We start from the raw sequence: 23,216 nt of genomic DNA, 5'->3' as shown, positions 1-23,216 counted from the left end.
ACAACCAGGCAGGCAGCGGGCACTTCTGGGTCGCGCTGCTGAGGGCAGCCAATAGCAGCGCGGCCCTGGGGGTGTGGAGGCGGCACTTCCGGGTCGCACTAGGCAGCGGCCCGGCAACAGATTCAATACCCCTGGGCTGCGGCGGTGATTTTCGAGGGGTGGGCTCCCTCGCTTGGGGCAGCAAACCAGTGGGGCAATGCAGGGTGGGCACCGGCTGGGAAAGTGTGGCAATGAGCGGGGTGGCACCCGCGCCGCTCTGCTCCACCTCGCAATATGCAGGCAAATGCAGGGTGGGCACCGGCTTTTACAAACAACGCGCTTCCAAGCACTGTAAGTGGCAAATGAAGCGCTTCCAGGCGCTTAGGCAAAGATAAAGCAAATAAAGCGCTCCCAAACGCTTTAGGACAAACAGCGCTCCCAGGCGCTAGAGCAAAAAGGAAGCGCTCCCAGGCGCCAGAGGTGAAAATCAAGCGCTTCCAGGCGCTATAGGGAAATCCAGCAACAAGTCCTTGGAATGCAGGCAGGGGGGGCAAGGCTGGGTCCAGAGCCAGCTCACTGGGCCTCCAGGCAGGGAGACAGTCCAAGTGGCGGTCCACCTGCCCAGCAACAGCAGCAGCCCTTTCAGGATCCTGGAAGAGAACATTTTGTTAGGGGACACATCCCCTTCTTATACTGTAAATTCCTTTGTCTGTAGGTGCATGGTGGGGGAGAAACCAGTCGCAGCTGGTTTTGGAGCACCCTTGATGGCTCAACCACCCCTTTCATTCACTAGGGAGGCTAGGGTCGTTAGACGCACCACAGGGGGCGGAGCCAGCATTGTGTGGGGAAAGCCCAGCCCCATTCAGGACACAGATGCACTCTTCCCCAGCTATCAGCATGCTAATCTCCACACTCACCACCGGGCAGACCCATCATGACTCATGGAGCCTGGCATCCCAACCGGGTCCAGCCAATCACAAGCCAGCACCTTCACTGCACACACACATCAATGTCTAGAAGTGGCACTTCCCCATTAGACACATACACGCCGCACATACCATTGCGCAACATTCACTCTCACGAGTTAAATACATATAAAACTCGAGCATGCACACCTCACGCATAAGGAACTACCAGGGACACAGACATTCCCCATGCATTCCTATGGGAGGGCAGGCCAACCTTACTCCACGCACTCAGAGTGTGCACGCACTTTCCACTGGGACACAGTGAAAGTGCGCAGAACCCAAAAAACTCCATCACCAATTCACCATTGAAAGCAAAAACGTTAGGGTTGAACCTGCCAGAAGGGCCAAGTCCAACAGTTGAACATAAGTAGGACTTTCCAGCTCCAATAACTAGATGGTGAAATATGAATAGAATGTTAATCTAGAAGAACTTTGTGTTCCAAAAAAACAGAACAAAAAAAGTTACTTACCTTCGTTATGCTTTCCTGGGGGCTATTTTAACCACAGGTTCCTCACCTTTCAACCGCATGCAAATTTAACTCACTGCCAGACCCTCTGCCCCTTTATCACACGCTTGCAGGGTTTTTGTAATTGGTGTCTCCCTTTGAGTTTTTCTTCCCATTTCTCTCCCCCTTGTTCTGGATTTGGCGAGGAAAAAATATAAGTGCTGCCCTCAACAATGTGCCACACAGCCACAGGCCCCACCTGCAACCACTGGGTCAAATTGAGCTCTCCATGGATCACATTCAACTGTTACACAGAACTTATCGAAACAGGAAGCGAGTGAGAAACATTTGTGCCCAGGGCTATCACTGAAGGGTAGAGTCATGGGTGTAAAACTGTGCAGAAGTGTTAACACTACAAACCCAGTCTGGACCATATCCGATACTACAATGAACTTTCCTCAAACCAGGTGGCCATCCCTTCCCACCTACATCACCCAGGCCCTTCTCCCTACCTGATGCGCTCTGCAGATGAGATCCAAATCATGCTTGTGCAGGAATTTAGCCACAACTTCGGAGCCAAAGGTGAAGGAAACGCCTCGGTCATTCTCGCCCCATCCCTGCACGTCCTTGTCGGGATCTGACCACAGCAAGTCACAGAGGAGTCCCTGGTCCGGCACATCTGTGGGACGCATAATCCTTCGGATCTGCTCCATGGACTGTAGATCTGGAGATAAACCTACCAGATTCAAAAGAACACGTGAGGTGAATTTGGGTACAAAACATGAACAAGGCAAGGGATTTAAATAAACACTGGTCAGAGTGAGTCACAGGTATATACAGTAACAGCAGACTAAACCCCTAACACCAAAGGCCAAATACTGCTGGGACACCGCTCTTACCCAACGACACAAGATTACAGATTAGGAAGAAATTCAGAAGCCCAACCAGCAAGTCTACAACTCATGGATGTGACTGCGAAGATCCGCTGGGGGACTTAATCTATTGGCAGGACGCTCAGCAAGTACCCAGACCCTAAATATAACAATGGTTTAATAATTGTTGGGGGTCCCTCAAGGCCTGGGGTCATGTATAAAGCTACCAGGATCAACATGTGATTAAGGCAGCATACTCTATTAGTGGTCCATCTGAAATACTCACGTAGCGGAAGCCGAAACTGCACAAGTATCATAACGGATTATAATACTAGCTGCAACCTACACATCAAGCATTTGCAACCTCTTGGGTAAATGAAATTGGTAGTTTTAGCAACACCGAAAACTGTATTCTCCATTGGAGACTTTACGATTGAGGACAATGGCTATTTTAGGTCAATTTCCATTAGCTTTGGGAATTCTCCTGGTCATTCTGTAGCAACCTTCACCATGTCAGAAGAGGTGGCTTTGTGGAGTTTATTGGGAGTGACTAAATGGAGTGGTTTAGAACCACTCCATTTAGTCACTCCCAATAAACCATCAATCAGGTTTTAGATCAGCAGGTACCACAATGCACAAACACCTTCACGCCATCCAAGAAACACTATGTGAAAGTAACTCAAAGCAACGTCAGATCCAGAGCTTAACACCTCCAAGGACCATCAGCATGCAATCTCTGGCTCCATTTGCTCTGTACTTCCTGGAGCATAGAAACTTATCAAGTGACAAACGTAGCTTACTCATCCACAAGATCACTAAAGAAAATATTTAGGATGTGGATGCAGAACCCTCATCTGGTGCTTAGACAGTAGGTCCTACTGAAGTAGAAGTATCAGATGCTCAAGTGCTCAGTATCACCCTTTCCTGGCACAGGTTGGGCCGATTAGGATTACTTGGGACTGGCCTGTCCCGACTTTTCCAGGAACTCTAGACAGGAGAGGGAGTGGTGGACAAAGCATACAGACCAGTATCACACTGCAGAGTTTCCCAATTACATTTGTGGAGAAAATTTCAGAAGGTAGGATGCTTTGACACTGCGTGTCTAATGGTGGCAAACATATCTAGCCACAGGATGTCCCACTGAACGAAGATGCCCTGTGCCATTTTGGGACAGATTCCACTCATGGTCTGCCAGAAGATATGCTCAGCTAGCCTGCTCTGGTGGCCATGGAACTGAGTGGTTGACTACTAAATAAATCTCCAGCGGGTCTGGCCACCTTTGGAGACCGAGCATCCTGGTACAGAACCCAGGAACCCACCCCTACCCGTTGCAGAACCACAGGGGGCTGCATGGTCTGCAAGGACCAGTCTCCGCCTCCCCTGGATAGTCAGTAGGAAGGTTTTCAGGGATGGTTGATTGCCAGAAGCTCCACATGGTTGATATGGAGCTGGCTCTTCACTGGAGACCTCATTTCCACCTCCATGACTACTTCCTCAACCAAGCACGCACCCATTGAACTGTGGTGCTGCTGTGGCCTCAAATGGTAGGACTTTGAACTGATAATGCTTTCCCCACACCTGGGGTACTGGGATGTGCCAGCTGGATGAGGATTTGTAAGTAAGAGTCTTTAATATAGAGAATCGCCATGAAGTCTCAAATGGCGACCCTGGAGGTCTTTATTGAGTTTATTTTGAAGCGCTACGATGTGTTGTAGTGATGGAGCATAATTGGCCACAACATGGTCTCCTTATGACAGTTGAGATTGGGTGGAGGAGGGGGTCGAGACTGGTTCTAGTGGCTTTTAAGCAATGCCGGAACGTCTATTATGGTCTTGACTAATGCTATAGTGGCATGGTGGAATACTGGTAGAAACGTGCTAAACTCTAGGCAGAAGCTATACTCGTATGCATACCAACAGACGTGAAAGGTGATGTATGGATGTTTATTACTTTGAGGCTCAGGTCCTTTACTTTGGGGACCTCTGCATTTGATTTCCATTCTCCTAAAAGGTCGGCTGTGGTTGGTGCCAACGATGTTGAGATGGCCACTGACATGGTTCCAGCTTGTGATTCCTGCCTTCTGAAGTCTGACTTAGGATGCTGTATTTAGAGTGCCCCATTGCTTTGCTGAGGTCTCATTTTTTCCATTGTGTCCACCTGAGGGCTGAAAGGGCGCTCTGCCAAATGGTACACTTACAAGGGTTTGCTGGACTTCTGGTTGGAATTCAAAAACAGAGCATCCTGTCGAAAAACACTAATTACTTTTGAGGGAGGCAACGTTACCGGTGTGTTGGCTTTGATATATTTACTCCACTCCATTTACTCCTTTCTACATTTTTTCTAAGCCTCTGAAAGGTATTTTACCACCTGTTCCATCTCCTCCCAGTGATATTGTATGATAGTAGCCCACCGAAGTCTATTCTCCACTAAGCAGACACACCTAACCTGTTGCCAGCCGGTAGAGGACGGAGGGGAAAGTACGTTTGAGCTGCATTCATATCTAGTGACTTGGGTGGCATGTGACCCCTGAAGCAAGTGGGGTTTGCTAGAAATGCTGATTTTATTCGACACTGACCACCCTACAAGTCCTTAAAGTTCAGTTGAGCATTTTGGTATGCTTCAACATTTCCAAGCAATGTCAGAGCGTGACCATCAGGAATTTCATTTTCTGATGATAACATGTTGGTACTTGTCCTAGTCTGCAGCAAGCTACCAAACAGGTGGTGTCAGCAGGAGCTGAGGGCTTGACTGGGTAAGGTTATAAGCTGGGGTCTTGTGGTCATACTAAGCAGTCACAAAGGATTCTCATTCTGAGATGGGCTCTAACATAGGGATTGGAAGGTCTGGAGCAGGTGCAATGTCTGAATCGGTTTTGGCAGAGTGAGACTTAGATGGGGAATGTACACAGAACATTCTAGCTCCTCCAAGACTGCCACTTTAAGTGCAAGACCTTCGTGGCCAGATAGTGTAGCCTGTGGTGGGTGAGCTACAATGTGCCGACTGGTTGGGTCTATAGGTTTCCTTTTGCCTTGCATCATGCAGCTCGCCCTCATTTTCTAGCAGGGGTGGATACCTCAGTGACAACGCCAGTGCTTGTTTGAGTTTACCTCCACGGAGGCAGGCAGGTCAGACTTTTGTTGCTAGGATGGAGTCACGGTGGAGGAGACACCATGATAAATTATTTTCTGGAGCAGAAACTGGCTTTCAATGTGGAGTACTCTTGATCAGTGATACATAGCTACGGTTACCTTTTGAGTGGTAAACAGAGCTCAAGGCTCAGACCTACAGTAATGAGACCCATTGCATTGCAAATGCTTGTTTACATTACTGCTGGCAATACTGCCTAATGCACCAACATCTTTACTGCGGGTAATGGTGCATAAGGCGGCTACTAACTCCATCTTGTCTGATGTGTAAATGTATGTATGTAAATGTATAGGCATTTATATAGCGCACTACTTACCCGGAGGGTCCCAAGGCGCTTCGACCGCTGCGAAACCCTTCCTGGCTTCCCTGAGAGATGGTCCCTTAATGGGTATCTCCAGGGTGAGACCAGGCATCCCCGGCGGTCTGGTGGGGCCGTTAGTGAAGATGAGGCAAGCTAATGCCCAGAGTTGCCGAGTGTGATCGCTGATCAGAGTGGGCACCGAGGCGAGAGAATTATCGAGTCTGCTGACCCTGGTCCAGAAACCTGCCGCGCCGGGATTCGAACCCTGGTCCCGGGCCGTCCTCTGCTCTCGGGTCTGCCGCCTCTAACCAGTGAGCCACACTATTACAACACTATTAGTAGCTCAGGATGATTTTCATTGAGCCCAAGTATCTTATTGGAGAAAACGTTGGCGCCGCTGGTCTACAAAATGGGAAGCAGACTTAACACTTCGCAGTAAAAGGTTTAGTAAAACGTTGTTCCAGACTCAACACCTAGACTGCAGAATAATGCAAAGCAGGTAAATTTTGAATCGTTTTATACTACAAAATCTCCTCTCCGGCTGATCCTGGGAGTCATGGCTTGCGGCCCCATCAGGTGTGGTGGAGGAAGTTGACCAAGTTTAAAGAACTATTGTAATCATCCTTTCAAACCATGTGGTTAAGCATACCTTGTTTGAAAGAGCGGGCTAAACTAGATCTGAATAGTCTAACTACCAAACTGGGCTCCATGGTGCCTACTGAAGGAACCTATAAATAGAACATCTATTACTGAGACCTCTAGCCCGCCCGTCTCCCTTGACATCACCTCACCCACCCCAGCATGCAGATATCAGTTTGACCTATTTGTCTGCACACATGAAGCGGGTGACAAGTAAAACCTTATATAAGCGGAGATGCAGTGCAACTAAGTACTTGGAACCTTGTCAATGCCAAATGCCCATCCTTCAAAACAGGGAGGAAGGTGGGATTGCCGAGGAAGGGAAGGAAAGCACAATCGAATAGCCCTCAGTTCAAGCAGGTTGATATGCAGGTGCTGTTCTCCAGCGACCAGGCCTCTTCTCCAGATCAGCACCCCACCCTAGGGTGGAAGCATCAGTCACCTTGGAAGGACAGCTCTGCCACAAGTGTCCCAGGGGAATTGTGAGGTCAGACAATCTCCCACATGCTGGAACCGCTGCCTATTGAGGCATCACTGGAGATGTGCCAGTATACATGAATGGCCAAGAAGATGCGAGAAGCCAGCAGACCTATCAGGTGTAAGTACTTATGGGCTGGAACCTGAGCCACTCTGAAACAAAGCAATCGTGGATTGACCGTGTTGAATTATTTGTGTTAGTGGGTATGCTCGAAGGAATGTTGTATCCAGTATTGCCCAATATGTACCGGAGATCCGAAAGGGCTCAAAGTTAAGATTTGGGTATACAGTTGAACACCCTCCCCCAGGTTGAACAGCAAGCATGGATGCCTGCAAGTGACATCTCCAGAGATTTCTGAAGCAGCCGTTGTCTAGGCATGGAAATGTCCGAATTTCTGATACCATTGTCATAACCTTCATAAAGGCTGGATGTGCTTATTCTAGACCAAAAGGACCACAAACTGGTAGCGGGTGGACCCCACCACTAAACCGCTCCTGTCAGACTGCAGGAATGGTATATAGAAATGCTCCTCCTGCAAGTCCTATCAGTATTCAGTCTTCTGCTTCAACCTCTTTGATCTCTTTGCAGAGAAAGATTCAAGAGAAAACAGCCATCCTTCCATACAACCAGAGGTACAGACCGTAGCACCACCGCCCACGCTAATACTCTGAAAAACTCCACTGCTCCTTTCTTTAGCAGGACTTCAAGCACTGTTGGCATAGGTACAGAGCCAACGTCCCCTACTTACGTGGAAGAGCTATGAAAACATTTTCTGATTCAGTTTGGTGCCCGACCCTCAATATTGAGGAATTTGCAATTTGAAGAATCCATCAGAAGCACAGGCCCAGTCTTCCACGTGTGCCCTCTTCTCCAAGGTAGGGACCCGAATCCCAGAGTCCAGTGCCTTTTTCCAATGTGCTTCATCTTATTCAGGATTTTCTTGTAGACTGCTGGAGGCTAGCTTCTTACTCGTCCCCGATTTTGATGCAACAGAAAAACCTAAACCTCAGTATTTTCCAATGCATTCAGCAGACCATCCTGCTCTTGTCAATTTGTTAGTAGTTCGTGCAGAAATGCAGTTGTTAGTCTGTTCCGTGGCCTACAGGAAAGGGACCTTACCAAGCCAGCTACAAAGCTTTGCATTGGCCAACACCAAAATAGGAGCTTGTTTAAATTTGGATGTTTTAGTTACAAAGGGGCAAAGTCCTAACATTTGAAAACCAGTCCTCTTCACACTTCTAGACCCACACCTGCTATGGGCCTTACAAGTACACCCAATCACTTATTTACCATCTAGCTTTGAGACCGTCTAAAGGGTCAGATCTGCCAGAGCTTCATTTTTAGAGCCTGCCACCTCAGGGTCAGCTAAGCAGACTGACTAATTATAAAGAAATAAAAAACACAAAAAAACCCCAAGAATAGTCTTATCGCTAGGCTGTGTTCCTGGCTTTTTACATGAGCACTAACAGATCTGTCATAGAAAGGGTGAATTATAAGTTTAGTTAGTGTGGACTTGATAGGCCTGCAGTCCCCCTCTTAACCCTGGATATTCTCTCCCATCATGAAGTACTTTAGTAAACAGTTACGAAAAGGGTTTTCACAACTCACTGCTTTCTCATCAGAAGGGGCTCATGAATGTGTGCACCGGCAACATTTGGCTAAAACTAGGACTGCAGTTACCGAACAGACAGCAAGACCTTCACACTGGTACTGGGGGGTTATGCAGAACAGTTCCTGGGACAATGCTCCATTACTTATAGCCACACTTTCTACAGTCCTGAATTCCATCTCCATTATAAATTTAAACTATTTACTTTGGGGAGCATATGAAGGAAAGGATGAGAATATTTTGATCAATGCAGACAGAAAAACAGGAACTCTGGATGGATGGGGAGGGTGAACCTTAGAACAGACTTCGACATTTCATACATGCCTTTTGCCATACAGAAGAGATGAACAGGGATAAAGTAGAGCGTGACATGAATAATGTCTGCAGGGCAGTCTTAATCAGATGGTGTGGAGGCAGGGCATGCAAAAGCAGCTCAGCTGCTTCTGTTATAGGTTTTTATAGAGGCCACCTATCTTGAAAAAGAAGCCCTGGAGATTATAAAAGTTTGCAATCCAAACCAATCTTTTTTGGTCCGTGGACCATAAAATAACATTCAATAATGATCCATTTACGGTCTTAGCAGGTGCTCAATTGCTCTTTTAGAGTGCATCATCAGTTTCAGCTTTCAGGCAGACTTACAACAGGGTTAAGAAAAAGCCAGTATAGAAATGGACCACTGCTAGTTACAGAATCATTTGTAGATTAACATGCTCCATGGTCCCTCACGCCACCACCTCCGGCTAGCAAACTGGATGGCTAGGAATAGCAAAGACTGAGCCAAGTTCAGAGTTCCTCCTGCCTGCTTTACCCAAGGCTGTTGCAGAACCCCACATCTATCATCTCAGACATTGAATCAAGGAGTTGCTCATTAATACAGCTCTACACCAGGATGGATTCCTCCACAATTCTCAAAAAGTACGTGGCTCATCGAGCAGTGAAAGCTGCTTCTCTGCCTGGTTAATTCCTCACTCTTATCCAGACAAACTGGCTGCTCACCTCCGTGGCAGCAGAAGATCTTCTCGTCTACAATAGCAGCGATTGGGAGGCAGTTGAAGCAGTCCGTAAATGTTTTCCACAGCTTGATGTTATACCGCCTTTTACCTGGAAAAGCAAATTTACATTTACATCAAGTAAGCATCAGATCTTGGAAGCCAAGCCAGTCATGCAGAACAGTTGAACAGTCAAGCAAAAGAGAAATGGGGCCGATTTGCTGGATTTTATTTTTAAAATAAAAAAAGATAATGCCCTTCTCACCATGGGAGTCATTGTTCATGGCAAGCGGGCCATCATTTATTGTTCCTCACAGCCAGGGTTTGCCTGGAGGTGACGACAGTAAAAGCCAAGCTACATGTCCACCCATCCTAAATGGGCGGGCATTTAGCCAATTCCGATAACCCTACCTCCATCGAAGAAGTTTGACCATAGTGGTAACGGAGTAATCAATGCAGCGGCCAAATGTAAGGTCTGCCCACATCAGAATCAGGCAGGAAACAGTAACGATGGAGTTCCCTCTTTGTCAACATAAGTTAGGGCCTTAATGAGAACCAAGATCAGCAAGACACCAAACAGAAACCCAAACATTCATAAATAAACTCCAACAGTGACCTGCAGTGGGCGACCTGCTCCGGCCAACAATGCGATTGAGGGAGGTCTGGGCTCTACATGTGCTGAATAACCAGCACTGGCTACAATGAAGAATGAAGCGGCTTGTCAACCAGGGTTGGGCACAATGCATACTGACTAGAGCAATGACTACGCAATATGCCTGGTTGAGTAAAGCAATGGGCAAACCAAGAGGTTGTGATTACTGCTCCAGTCTCCCACTAACAAAGCACAATTGGGGTGGGAGGATACTTGCTATGATTGAGGGAGCCTTCTCCAGGCAAAACTGTGCAATAAGCAAGAGGGCCATTTCCAGCAAGCACTGCGCAAATTAACTGGTTATTTGTTGGTAGCAGAGTCTTAACAGTATGCCTTGACAGAATGTGGGGCATGGGGGAATTGAGGAGACTCCTAGAAACTTTACTGGATTCATCAGTTGGGCCGCTCCAGCTAATACTAATCACAAGTCACCTACTCTAGTCAGTACAGAGCATAATGAAAGACCTGCTCAGGCCAATACAGCCCTAGGACATGGCCTGCCCCAACCATAAATGCTAAACGGCATAGGCTAATCTGATTGCTTAAATAATCTCATTCAGAAGTAAGGCTGGCCCCATGCAAAATGCCTTCATTGTGCAATCTGCAGGCTCTTGCCACCACAGCTGCCAGTACACCGCAGGCCTCCAAAGGAAGTGAACAAGAACATTAAAAGTAGGGGTGAGGAATTCCTATCGCCTGACATGCATGATGCCATGATCGTTTGGGGCCAAGGACAGTAAGTTCTCAGGTTAGTGTCCACTAGACAGTTAAGGCCCCGCTCGCTGCAGGAAAAACCCTTCATCTCACAGCATCACTGTAGGTTTATGGGTAAGCAGACTGTCTGCTGCCAAAGCATGACTTTGCATTCATGAGTTTCAGGATTACAAGATGTTCAAAACTATGTGGCTCAACGCAAAGCCTTTACAATAAGTGTGAGGACCTTAAGGAAATGCAGTGAACTGTCCAGCTTGCAGACAATTGTTCTAATGAAACAGTATGGATGCTTCCTAAGGATAAATTACTTACCTGTAATCCTAGTTCTCTTCCAGGTGTATACTCAAATCATAAGCACTGAATAATCCCCCACCCACGTGCGGGACCCAGAAGCATATACAACAAGCATTGACATAGCCAATAGGTCTCGCCTTTGGGACCTTGTAATCGAACGTTCAAAAAGTCTGGAAATATTTTAATCTCTGAATTGAGAAAAAAATAGACCGTGGAAAAAAGGTAAATGGAGAAAGAAAAAGTAACCCACTGAGTGAACTGCCAACAACTGACCATAAGGATGCAGTGGACTATTTCATATATGTCGGGGGAAAACATTTGTGTTTTAGATGTTTTATGCTAGCGAATAAATAGTATTGCGAGGGCCGTCCTTTCGCGTGAAACGCATTCGGAATATGATCATACATGTTGAAGGGATTAAAATGGGAGGTGTCACTTGGAAGGCAAATGCAAGGTAGCAGAACAGATAGTCACAAAAATACGGCACTGGTTTCATGTTGTGCTAGTTGACAGCCTTGCAGCTGCTGGGTAAATCGCAGCCATGGTCATGTTTTGGGTTTTAATGGGTTTTAATGGATGACCAGAAGCAGAGTGGATGACGCTGGAATTTTTACATGGCGCCTGCTTTTTGCTCCAAGATCTCAGCAGATGCGTTAATGAAGCCAACAACTGGTAGCCAACAAGAGACATAGCAAAAATAAGGAGAGACCACGCAACAAGACTCAGATGTAGGAAAGAGGGCTAGACGAGAGCAGATAGTCCTTAATAAAGCAAGGGTTAGAGCAGGGAAACAACGAGCGTCTACGAAGTTAAGAGGGGATGCAGAGAAAGCAAAAGCAGGAAAAAAACAAAGCGTTTTCCCTTGCGGGAGCGAGCAGGGGCATCTGTTTGCAAGATAATTACAAACAGATGTCACCAAAGCTCGCTCCTGCAAGGGAAACGCCAAACGTGCACGTGTTGCAATACAAAACGTGTACGTTTTTGCTAAAAAACCTTATTGATTCCAAAAGGTCCCCTCCTATGCAGCGCATGCACGCTGCGTAGGCGAGAAAATATATATGTGCATGTTTAAACAAAAAAAGTACAGAGAGCACTCCAAAAATCATAATTATATATATTATATACACACACACAAAAATGCAACCAATTATACCTCAAATAGGCTACTTTGCCCACATTACATGGGTTTCTCATTAAGGAACATAATGTTGCATATAATAATGTAATAGAGAACATACACTCCAATAATGTTCCAAGACAGCCCTTTATTTTCTAGAGAAAGCAATTAGCCCATAGGCTGCATAAATGAAAACAGTACTAAAAACATGGCACCTTGCCTTCAAGACTTCCCAGCACCTGGACACTGCCTTGAAGACCTCCAGGAGCCCCCTGCTCCCATCATGCACCACATGTGACAGTTAGGTCAGTTCTTTTTTACATTGTACTAACCTGTAGGAACCGCGACAAAGGTGCGAAACGCTACTATGCTGTCAATACTCGTCTAGGGAAGCGGGAGGGTTGCTTAGGACTTTGAGCATACCCCTGGAAGAGAACTAGGATTACAGGTAACTTATCCTTCTCTTCCAGGGGATACTGAATGTCATATGCATTGAATAGAATATCAAGCCCATACCCACTTTCCCGCGGACGAGCACCTCAAGGATGAATTATCCAAACAAATGTCTTAGTGAGGCTTGTCCCAATTGAGCATCCGCCGGTGTGTCAGAGTACAAACAGTAATGGCGAGTGAAAGTGTGAACTGATCGCCATGTGGCTGATTTACAAATCTACCTTGTTGGTGAAACCTGGATGCGAAGCAGAGACATTTTGCGTTTGCCCCATCTGCAAACAAGTCGATGTCTGGCACTCCCCAATGGTGGAAAATGTCCTTCGCGACCTAGCTTAGAACCCAGTTGTGAGCATAGTCACAATGGTCAGATTTCTTGAGAAGCAATTTCCAGATGGTCTAAGACTTCAGAGAGGTCTCGACCGGGTTCTCCCCATTTGTTCAGATAGTTCAAACATACAATACCACAATAATGCATTAACAGGGACCGTGACTGGAAAGAAAGGAACAGTAATTTGAGTGCTAGGTGTACAGCTCAGTTCTAAGGGGTTGATGTGATACCCTTGTTCTGTCTGACCCAAGCCCTTGCACCTGGAGAGAACCCACATGAGCAGCCCAACCTTGGAGAGAAGCATCTGTGACATTATTATTATGTTTCTTATATAGCGCCAGAATCGACCCCCGAAGGGGTATCTCCGCGCTTGCCTTGGGGACCAGTCCTGGCTTTTCCCTGTGAGATAGCCCCTACAGGGCATCCCCAAGGTGAAAGCCAGGCATCCCGCCGCGGGGGGCAGTTGTGGAGATTAAGCAAGCTTAATGCCCAGAGTTGCAGAGTGTGAACCCATGATTAGGTCAGGCACCAAAGCGAGAATTATCGAGTCCATGGACATTTGAGCTCAAGACCCTGCCACGTCGGGAATTGAACCCTGGTCCCGGGTCTGACCTCTGCTTCAGGGTCTGCCTGCTCTAACCTGTGAGCCACACTTCTCCACGATTGTCTAAATAGGTGGGTTCTGGTGAAAAGGAACTCCATACAGTAGATGGGATCGCTTCATCCCTCATCTGAGGGAATCCCTGGCCGATTGGAGGAGAAACAGTCCTCCCAGTGACCTGGTATCTGTGTCCACTGGTCCTCCAGAGATTGCTGCAGAGGATGCATATCTAATCTGGCATTTGGCATGATGAAGATGTATGATGCCATCAAACCTAGCAGAGATGACACTTGTCTGACTGTGGGATGCTGAGAAAGTAGAAGATAGGGGCATTTCTCGCGGATTGAGGATAACCTCTTCCGGACACACGCTTGTCCTTGTGGTGTCCAGAGAAGCACTCCGGTAGTGAATCTTTTGGGTTGGGTTGAAGATCAAATTTTTGTAGTGGACTTGTAGACCCAGATTGCTCAGCATTTAAAGGCTGTATGAGAGATGTCTCAAGCAGAGTGGCCGATGAGCTCTTCAGAAGGCAGTCATCCAGGTACTGATATATGATTATCCCTTGTTTGCGAAGAAAATCTGCCACTACTGCCATGCATTTCGAAAACATGCTGGAGAATTTTGAACTGAAAGTGCTGGAGCGCTACTTGAAACCGTAGAAATTTCCAATGTTTCTTGAAAACCAGTACATGAAAAAAGGCGTCCTGCAGGTCTATGGAGCATGTATAGTCCCCTTGAGGAAAGATTTGGTGCAGTGCTAACATCCGACATTCTATGCGGATGAATTGGTTTAAAAGTCTCAGGTGGAGTATTGGTCTGTACTGTCTGCTGGAGCCCCTTTACTGTACCAGAAAACTAGAATAAATGCCTTGCTATCGTTGCGGAACAGGGACTGCTTCTAAGGCATCTTTCTGCAGAATGCTGTTCACCTCCGCTTGCAAAAAGTGGTGTTTAGAGACCTTTTTCTCAAGGAGGCCCTGATGGAGGTGGGCATTTGAATCTTAGCAAATAGCCATTCTGCACAAAGTTCAGTACCCACTGGTCTGTTATTTTCTTCCACTCGTCTAAGTGAAACAAAATACACCCCCCTTACCTCCCCGTGTGGTTAATGGGACAGGGGGAAGCTGTAGCTCATTTTTGCAGATTGTCTTGTTGCAGGAGATGCTAGTCTCGCAGCTCCCCATCCTCGACTAGGCCTTTGCTGACAGTGAGACCTGGGTTGATGTTGAACCCTCTGCTGGAAAGAGCACCGGTCGTAAGGTCAGAACTCCTATACTTTCTCCAGTCCAATGGCTTTCAGAGTGTCCAACTCAGTTTTCATTTTGGAAATCTCATCTTCCACATGAGATATAAAGAGGCGTGCCATTGAAGGGGAGATTCACAATTCTCGCTGTGCATCAGGTTTCAGCCCCGTGAGATGCAACCAGGCTGAGCGTCTAGAGCAAATGCCATGGTGGTAGCCATGCAAAAGACAATTGATGGATGGAATGCAGAACAAATCATAACATTCACCCCCAGTCAAGAGATCTGGGTTAAATCCATCCTTTTGCTCACCATGCCACCCCAGGAGTAGCCATGAGCAGCCAGAACTGATGTGTCAGCAAATGCACTAATGACCTGGATTGCCACCTTCCTGCAGGATTTCTTGGGAATCTGATCTTTGGGACTCTTTGGCCCGATTCACGGAGAATCTGCCTAGAGACCGGTCCTACCTCCCCAGGAGAGGCAAGGCATTAGCCACCTTCATTACTGATGCAGATGTGTTGCACATCCTTTTGCCCAGCAAGTCCATGTTTACTGTCCTTCTCCAGACTATCTTCCCGCTGCAGTATTTTTCCTGGCTGCCGCCACTATGACAGTCTGGAGAAGGATCCGCTCGAAGAAAGTGGATCCTGATTAGGGGCCTTGTACTTCTTGGGGGAACGGAGCCCACTGTAGCCAGAGTCAGAAAAGTCTGCATCGCTGGTTCTAGCAGACCTGGGACCAAAGGAAGCAGAGGCCTCGCCGAGGTGTGGTGCAGGGTTTCAAATAGGACTGACTAAGAAACAATCGGTGCAGACATATCAGTGTTCAGTTTGCTGCCACCCCAGCATAGAACCTCATTAAAAGTCCCTTTACCATCAATTGGGGACACTCTGGCTGGAGGTGTCGCAGACAATGTTGGTGAATAGTCTTATAGAAGATCTTGAGGACATGGACCATGACTGGGACCTCCATCTCCTTTTTAGGGAAGGATGATATCTAGATTGTCCCAGTGTCCTGGATCGTGAGCACTGAGCCGATTGAGACCTAGGTCTCCTCAGGGACCTGCATGGAGAAGCCCTCGTGGATGAAGTAGGAGGCCCAGCAGAAACCCTTGAGGGAGAGTACGTTCGGGAGGAATCCAAGCCTGGACCTCTGTCTGGAACCTTCCAGTGTCGAACACTCTAGCCATCTTGGGAAAAGACTGACAAGGAGTCTTCTCTCCCGTAACCTGAGATCCCGACCGGTGTGATCTGCAAATATTAATGCCAGGCAAAGAGAACACTTCACTCAACATCGACCGTATGGTCTTTGACGTATACCTCTGCCTTTCTGGCGCTTCCCCTGATGGAACCAGTGGATTTTCCTCCCTCAACATCTAACTATGCCCTCTTGCCGATGACACGGATTGTGCCACCTTAGACTTCGACCTATTCTGCAGAGAGGCATTTGGGGACTTCTGTCTGAAGATGTCCTAAACTGTGTCCTCGACGTAGACAGCCTATGGGACTAATGGAGTCCTCGATGTTGACTGCCTGTAGACTTGCGGCGGTGTCTTCAACGCTGGTCTCCTTGACATTGACTGTATGGAACTGTGGTAGAGTCCTCAACCGCCTGTAGGCTTGCGGCGGTGTCCTGGACATCTATCCTCTCGACGCAGACTGTCGTGACGGCGGCGATCTAGGCGCCGACCAGTGTCTCGGCGTAGACCGATGTTTTCTCGACATCTACCCAGACTTGGACATCGACTTCGGTCTCTCTGGATCAACATACTTAGAGCCAGAATTAGTCTGCTTCAACGGCGACTTACTTTTCGGTGACAGGCTCGCGTCAATGGCAATCTGTCCCTAGTCATCCTTGCATGCCTTGCTTGCTTTTCCGACAGATCTTGACGCAGACTGAGAACAATCAGGAATTTGCTTCCTTTTGGATGCTGGAGAAGCAGATAGATGCCGTTTACTGTGTCTTTCTGGAGAGGAGGGCTCTTTGAAGGCAGGATTGCTCCCAAGGCCACTTTTAGAAGGTCCTTTTCCTCTCTCCAGTAAGGCATGTAGTCTTATGTTTTCCCTGTCACGCAGAGTTCTTCTGGAGAATTGTTGGCAGTAACAACATTTCTCTGGATTGTGTGATGGCAAACACAATGCAAACAGTGTGGGCCTGGGTCCAGGAAGGACATGTGTTAAATAAAGCTATCATTTGACAAAAGATAGTTCTCAAAATTGTCAGAAAACTGAAAAAGTTAACACCAGTCACAAATGTTGAGTAAAGATGAAATAAACCAATTTCGGACTAGAATAATCAAAAATTGATGAGCTCAATGCTCTAGGACCCTCACAGAATGAGCCAGAAAAAATTAAATGACCCAACAGTCACCTGTGGTGCATGATGGGAGGAGGGGGCTCCTGGAGGTCTTAAAGGCATGGTGTCCAAGTGCTGGGAAGTCTTAAAGGCAAGGTGCCAAGTTTTTTAACTGATATTTTTCATATATGCAGCCTATGGGCTAATTGCCTGCTATTACTTTCTTGTTGTCCTGAAAATAAAGTGCTGTCTTGGATCATTATTGGAGTGTGTTCTCAATTACAGTATTTATATGCAAAATGATTTTCCTTAATGAGAAACCCATGTAATTTTGGCATATTGGCTATTTGAGGTATAATAGGCTGCATGTATATATTAGAAATATATGTATGTTTTTGGAGGTACTCCGTACTTTTTTGCTTAAATATACATACACACAGACACATATATATGTATTTTTGTATATGCTCCAGGGTCCGGCACATGGGCGGGGATTATTCAGTGCTTAGGACTATTGAGGAGTTTCCGGTGGAAGACAAGTGTGGCTAACGCTTTCAAAATGCTCTATTTTTAGGCAAATACATGCAAAAGAATGGAATCAACATTGCTGATTGTTTCAAAATGAAATGTACCAAACCTCTGAAAAGAGTTTGCAATAGGTTTGCTATATTTTAGTGCACATTTTTAAGGCCAACTTTAAATACCATTTCTATAAGACATTTAAGAAAACGTGTTTCATATTAGTTAAATAAAAAGGGAGAACCAAAGTAAAAAAAATTACAAAATATCATTTCCGCCCACATTCATAAAGGAAGCCACAAAAGTGCACCTACGGTTTCATGACCTTGCAATGGTGCAGATTCGACTTTCAGGAATTCAAAGAGTTTACAGTTGACTGACTGGGAACCAAACTCGTTTGCACACGTGTATACATGCACAATTAGGTTTGTGTAAATCTACAGAGCACCTACAAACCCTCTTATTAAAATTATTTTTTATGGGGAGGTGGTTTGAATTATTTTCTCCTATAGAAAAAACAATTTCCTTAGAATCCAACTATTTGGTGTGGGCTCCACTCTACAAAACAAAATCACTTTCTCTTGTCCCAGCTTAAGACTGGGGAGGTGTTAGACTAACCTTAAAAGATAGGTTCACGACAATGCAGAAACAGGGTATTCCACTCACAGCTTTCTTCCTGCAACAGTTTTGTGAGGGCTACTTTAATCTTAAATGGGACTAAAGTCTTTTGAGTACAAAAGCAAGTTTTGCGTGTCCAAACCACCCTTCTATGCGGAAATAGATTTGAGACTCTTCCATAACATTTCAACTAGGACAAGGTGCTTGAGTTAATCTGGTTGTAAAATAAAAACCAGCCACTGATCTAGCGCTTGAGAAAAACAAGGGAACTGAGGCACAGTGAGAAGAAGTTATTTTCAGAGGAATAACAGTGTGGTCAAATAGGGAAGGTCACAGCACTGTACACAATTAGGGTTTATGTATAGAAGCACTGTGAAACCCAGTGAAGGATTGAAGGGAAATGCTACTTACCAGTATGGATCTGTTCTTGGCATGTAGAGCTGCAGAGTTGTACACTACGCTTAGATCGCCATCTGGTGTTGGGCTCGGATGCTTGCTCTTTCTTGTGGTCTTGGAAGTGTCTTTTGTAGTCACGAGATAGGGGACTCCTCCTTTGGACGATAGTGCGCATGGGCATCGACTCAACCTTTAGATTGTTTTTCGCCGTGATGGGAAATTGAGTCAGTAAGTAGTAAGATGTCCATGTGAATGTATCTAATTAAGAGAATACTGGAACAGATACAGGTTCCGGGGAGGCGGGTGGGCGTGTACAACTCTGCAGCTCTACATGCTAGGAACAGATGCAAACTGTTAAGTAGCATTTTCCGTTTGAGGCATATGAACTGCAGATTGTACACTATGCATAGACTGTACAGATATGTCTCCCCTAGCGGTGGTCACCTGTATCTGTTAGTGGTTTGAAACGATTTTAAGAACAGCCTGGCCTACAGAAGCTTGTTGTTTAGCCTGCACGTCAACACAATAGTGTTTGGTGAAGGTGTGTGGTGTATACCATGTTGCTGCTTTACATAGGTCAAAGGGAATGTTAATTGAGAATGCCATGGAAGCCCCTAGTTTGCGTGTTGAATGCGCTCTAGGGCGAATTGTTAATGTGCGTTTAGCCTTTTGGTAGCATATTTGAATGCATTTTACTATCCACCTGGCGATCCCAGCTTTGGAGATGGAGTTACCTTTATGGGGTGGGGAGAACGTTACAAACAGTTGTTTTGTGAAAGGGTTTAGTCCTGTCAATGTAATCTAGTGCTCTTTGGCGTCTAGTGTGTGAAGAGCTCTCTGCCACAAAATCTTTGTTTTGGAAAAACACTGGTAACTCAACTGATTGATTAATATGAAAAGCAGAGATTACTTTGGGAAGGAATTTTAGATTTGTTCTGAGAACCACTTTGTTAAGATGTATTTGTAAGAAGGTTCTTGTATGGTTAAAGCCTGGATCTCACTTACCCTTCTGAGAGAGGTAATTGCGACAAGGAATGCTACTTTTTTGTGAGTAACTGAAGTTCACATTTATGTAGAGGTTCACATGGGGGACCCATGAGCCTGGTAAGAACAATGTTTAAATTCCAAATTCCACTCCGGAGAGGGTGGTAGTCTGGGAGGAATTATTCTTTTAAGGCCCTCCATAAAGGCTTTAATTGCAGGTACTCTAAATGGTGACAATTGTTGTTTGTTTTGTAAATAAGCAGCAAGTACTGCTAAATTTAATCGTATGGATGAATATGCTAGATTACATCTTTGCAAGTGTAGCAAGTAGCAAATGATGTCCTGGATGGAAGCATCGAGCGGAATAGGATTGTTATTGCAATAGATGACAAATCTTTTCCATTTTGCTGCATAGCAAGCTCTAGTAGTAGGGCGTCTGGCTTCTTTAATAATGTAAACACAGTCCGGTGGAAGGTTAAGATAACCGAACTCTAGGACTTCAGGAGCGAAATCGCTAGATTCAGTTGACCTGGATCGGGGTGCCTTATCTCTCCATGGTTCTGCGTTAGTAATGTTGGGGAGAGGCCTAGTTTTTGGCGTGAAACTAGAGCGTTCCAGTAGTGTTGTAAACCACGGTTGGCGTGCCCATGTGGGAGCCACCAGGATCGTTTTGAGAGACTGTTGAGCTTGTGTATGACTAGGGGAATCAGTGGGAGTGGCAGAAAAGCGTACGCAAGTTTGCCTGACCAGTTCATCCATATTGCATTGCCTTTGGACAACAGGTGTGGAAACCTGGCGGCAAAGTTAGGGCATTTTGCATTGGAGTGTGTGGCGACCAGATCGATGTCTGGTTGACCCCACATTTGGAAAAATGGTTGAAGAACTTGAGGATGAAGTTCCCATTCGTGCATCTGCTGCTTCTGCCGACTTAAAAGATCCGCAATCTGATTGTGAACTCCTGGAAGATGTTCTGCCATGAGGTATATGTTTTGTGGAATGCCCCATCTCCGAATGTTTTGTGCGAGCTGAGACAGCTGCAAAGAATGTGTGCCTCCTTTCAGTATATAATACATAGCTGTCATGTTGTCCGTCCGGACTAGGTCTTGTGCGGTTATGTACTTGGAATGATTTTAATGCTAGAAATATTGCCAGTAATTCTAGGTGATTGATATGGAGCACTTTGAGTGGTCCATTAGCCTTGAAATGTATGGTTTAGGAGATGGGCTCCACAACCGGTGAGTGATGCGTCTGCTGTTACGCTATCTGTGGAGCTGGCTCGAAGAATGGCTGCCCTTTGGACAGGTTGTGTGTTCCACCACTGCAGAGAGCGATGTGTGCGCTGTCCACCAATACCAGGTCTGTAAGTGGTCCTTGAGCTTGGTTCCACTGACGTGCTAGGCATTCCTGTAAGGGGCACATTTGAAGTCTTGCTTGAGGTACGATAAAGATGCAAGAGTACATCCTTCCTATGAGTTGCATGAATATCCTTGCTGGGAGGGAGTGCTCTTGAAATTTGTTGATCAGGACTTGAATACTGGCTATCGTGGCTGGATTGGGCTATGCTAGAGTTCTGCAGGTGTCTATTGTGGCCCCTAGATACAGATGCTTTTATTAGCCAGTCGTCGAGATATGGAGAGACATGAATTTGTAGTCTTCAAGAGTGCTGCTTCCACAGCAAGGCACTTTGTGAGCACTCTGGGTGCAGTGGTCAACCCGAATGGAAGGATGTTGAATTGATAGTGTTGTCCGTCCACTATGAACCTTAGATTCTTTCTGTGAGCAGGTGTATGGGTATGTGGCATCCTTGAGATCCAGTGTCTCAAGAAAGTCTCCTTGTTGCAGTAGTGGGAGGACCTGTTGGAGTGATCATATGAAAATGATCCAACTATATATGGAGATTGAGGATCTGAGATAGAGTATTGGCGTTAGGGTCCCGTCCTTTTTGGGTATTAGGAAATACAACATCAAGGAATAGGTGTTCATTTGCTGTAAGGGAACTGGTTATATTGCTATCGTCAACCTGGATCCAGGGCATCCTTTAGTCAGGATATTTGTAATCTTCTGGAGCCCTACCTAGACAGAACAAATTTTACACTTCTTGGTGACTAATTTTCATCTAGAGAATAGCATTAGTCACGATACACAAACCCTTCAAGAAAGTATGAAGTGCTGTGGCTTTTCACAACTGGTCACATCCACCTCATGCGGCGGGCCACACCCTAGATGGGATTGTTCTAATGATCACCGTATTAGGGTGGGAGAGCCTCTTCCACTAGCTTGGTCAGGCCACTTTGCCATTCCATATAGTTTCAGAGTCTTGGCATCTGGTAATATGCGATCTGAAAATAGGAAAGTGGCTGACAAACGGAATCTTAATTTGAATAATAATGAGCACGTTGCTAAAGCTCTGACAAATTTCCAACTCCCAGGTCACCCAAGCACAAACCTAGCTGCAGACGAGCTATCTAAAAAGTTATTAGCAGGTATGGGCATCTTAGCTCCCATAAAAAGTCATTACTCAGCAAGGAAAAGGCCTTCTGCACCTTGGTTCTCTGACAGATTACGCAAGCTTAGACAGGAGTGTAGGAGGCAGGAAAGATTATGGCACATTGACCTAACAGGCAGAGTACTGCATAAACAATGCCTGCAAGTATACGAAGCAGCAATCTTGGAGGAAAAGGGTAAGTTCTACGTAAAGATTGGAGTATATTAAATCCTCTATAGAGCTCTTTAATACTTCATTTCGTTCTCTCCCTCGACTATTGATCAAGTGGAGTCTTCACAAGAGCTCTGTGATAAGCTTTCAGCCTTCTTTTGCAGTAAGATTTCAGACATATGCCCAGCTGGAAGCCTTAAACTTAAAAAGGGCCTAGATGCCCAGTTGGTACTCCATCCAATGAACAGACCCTGGAATAATGCGACCTTTAGTTTCCTTTCCTTTCAGAGTTTGTCTCTAGAGACTACAGACCACCTTCTATAAGGAATTCAGCCTGGATCTCCAATGGATCCCTGTCCCCTGAAGGTCCTAAAAAGTGCCAGAGGGGTTATTCTGCTGCATCTTACATCCGTCCTAAATTTAGCCATTTTGGAGGAATAGCCCCAGGCATGGAAGGCGGCATTAGTTCGACCACTTCTAAAAAAAAAGCCCTCTCTGGACCCGATGGAACTGAAAAATGATCGTTCCATTTTCCTTTTGCTGGTCCCAGAAAAGACTTTAGAATCTTATTTGAATCTCCACCTTAGTGCCTACTTGAGGGACCACCAAATCCTCGATGGTTCTCAACACTGTTTCAGAAGCGGTCATAGCACTGAAACTGCGCTCATTGCAGTGTTTGATAACATCCGAACACAGGTGGATGCAGGTCATACCTCCATACTAATTTTACTTGATCTCACCGCAGCTTTTGATACCTTATCCCCACTGATATTGGTGGAGCGTCTCAGGGAGATAGGCATTGGGGGCTCAGCCTTAGGGCTTCACCTCTTTTCTTAATGACCGCACCCAAACAGTGAAATTGGGCAATTTCTAGTCGGATCCAACTCTTTCATGCGGTGTGCCTCAGGGCTCCGTT

General features: G+C 46.1%; 1 protein-coding gene across 1 annotated transcript in view; it reads right to left on the bottom strand.

Moving 5' to 3' along the window:
- PPP1CA (protein phosphatase 1 catalytic subunit alpha) overlaps positions 1–23,216 on the bottom strand; it is a 199,580-nt gene that overhangs the window by 33,669 nt on the left and 142,695 nt on the right. Inside the window, exons 4-5 of the mRNA XM_086953258.1 lie at positions 9,436–9,540; positions 1,906–2,129 (exon numbers count right to left, since the gene is read on the bottom strand). Coding sequence (XP_086809384.1) covers positions 1,906–2,129; positions 9,436–9,540 — 329 coding nt within the window. The remainder of the gene's footprint in view (positions 1–1,905; positions 2,130–9,435; positions 9,541–23,216) is intronic.

This window comes from Lissotriton vulgaris, chromosome 1_2 (genome assembly GCF_964263255.1).
Source record: "Lissotriton vulgaris chromosome 1_2, aLisVul1.2, whole genome shotgun sequence".
Taxonomy (NCBI): domain Eukaryota; kingdom Metazoa; phylum Chordata; class Amphibia; order Caudata; family Salamandridae; genus Lissotriton; species Lissotriton vulgaris.
Note: the sequence above shows the minus strand (reverse complement) of the source record. Positions and strands in the feature narration are given on the sequence as shown.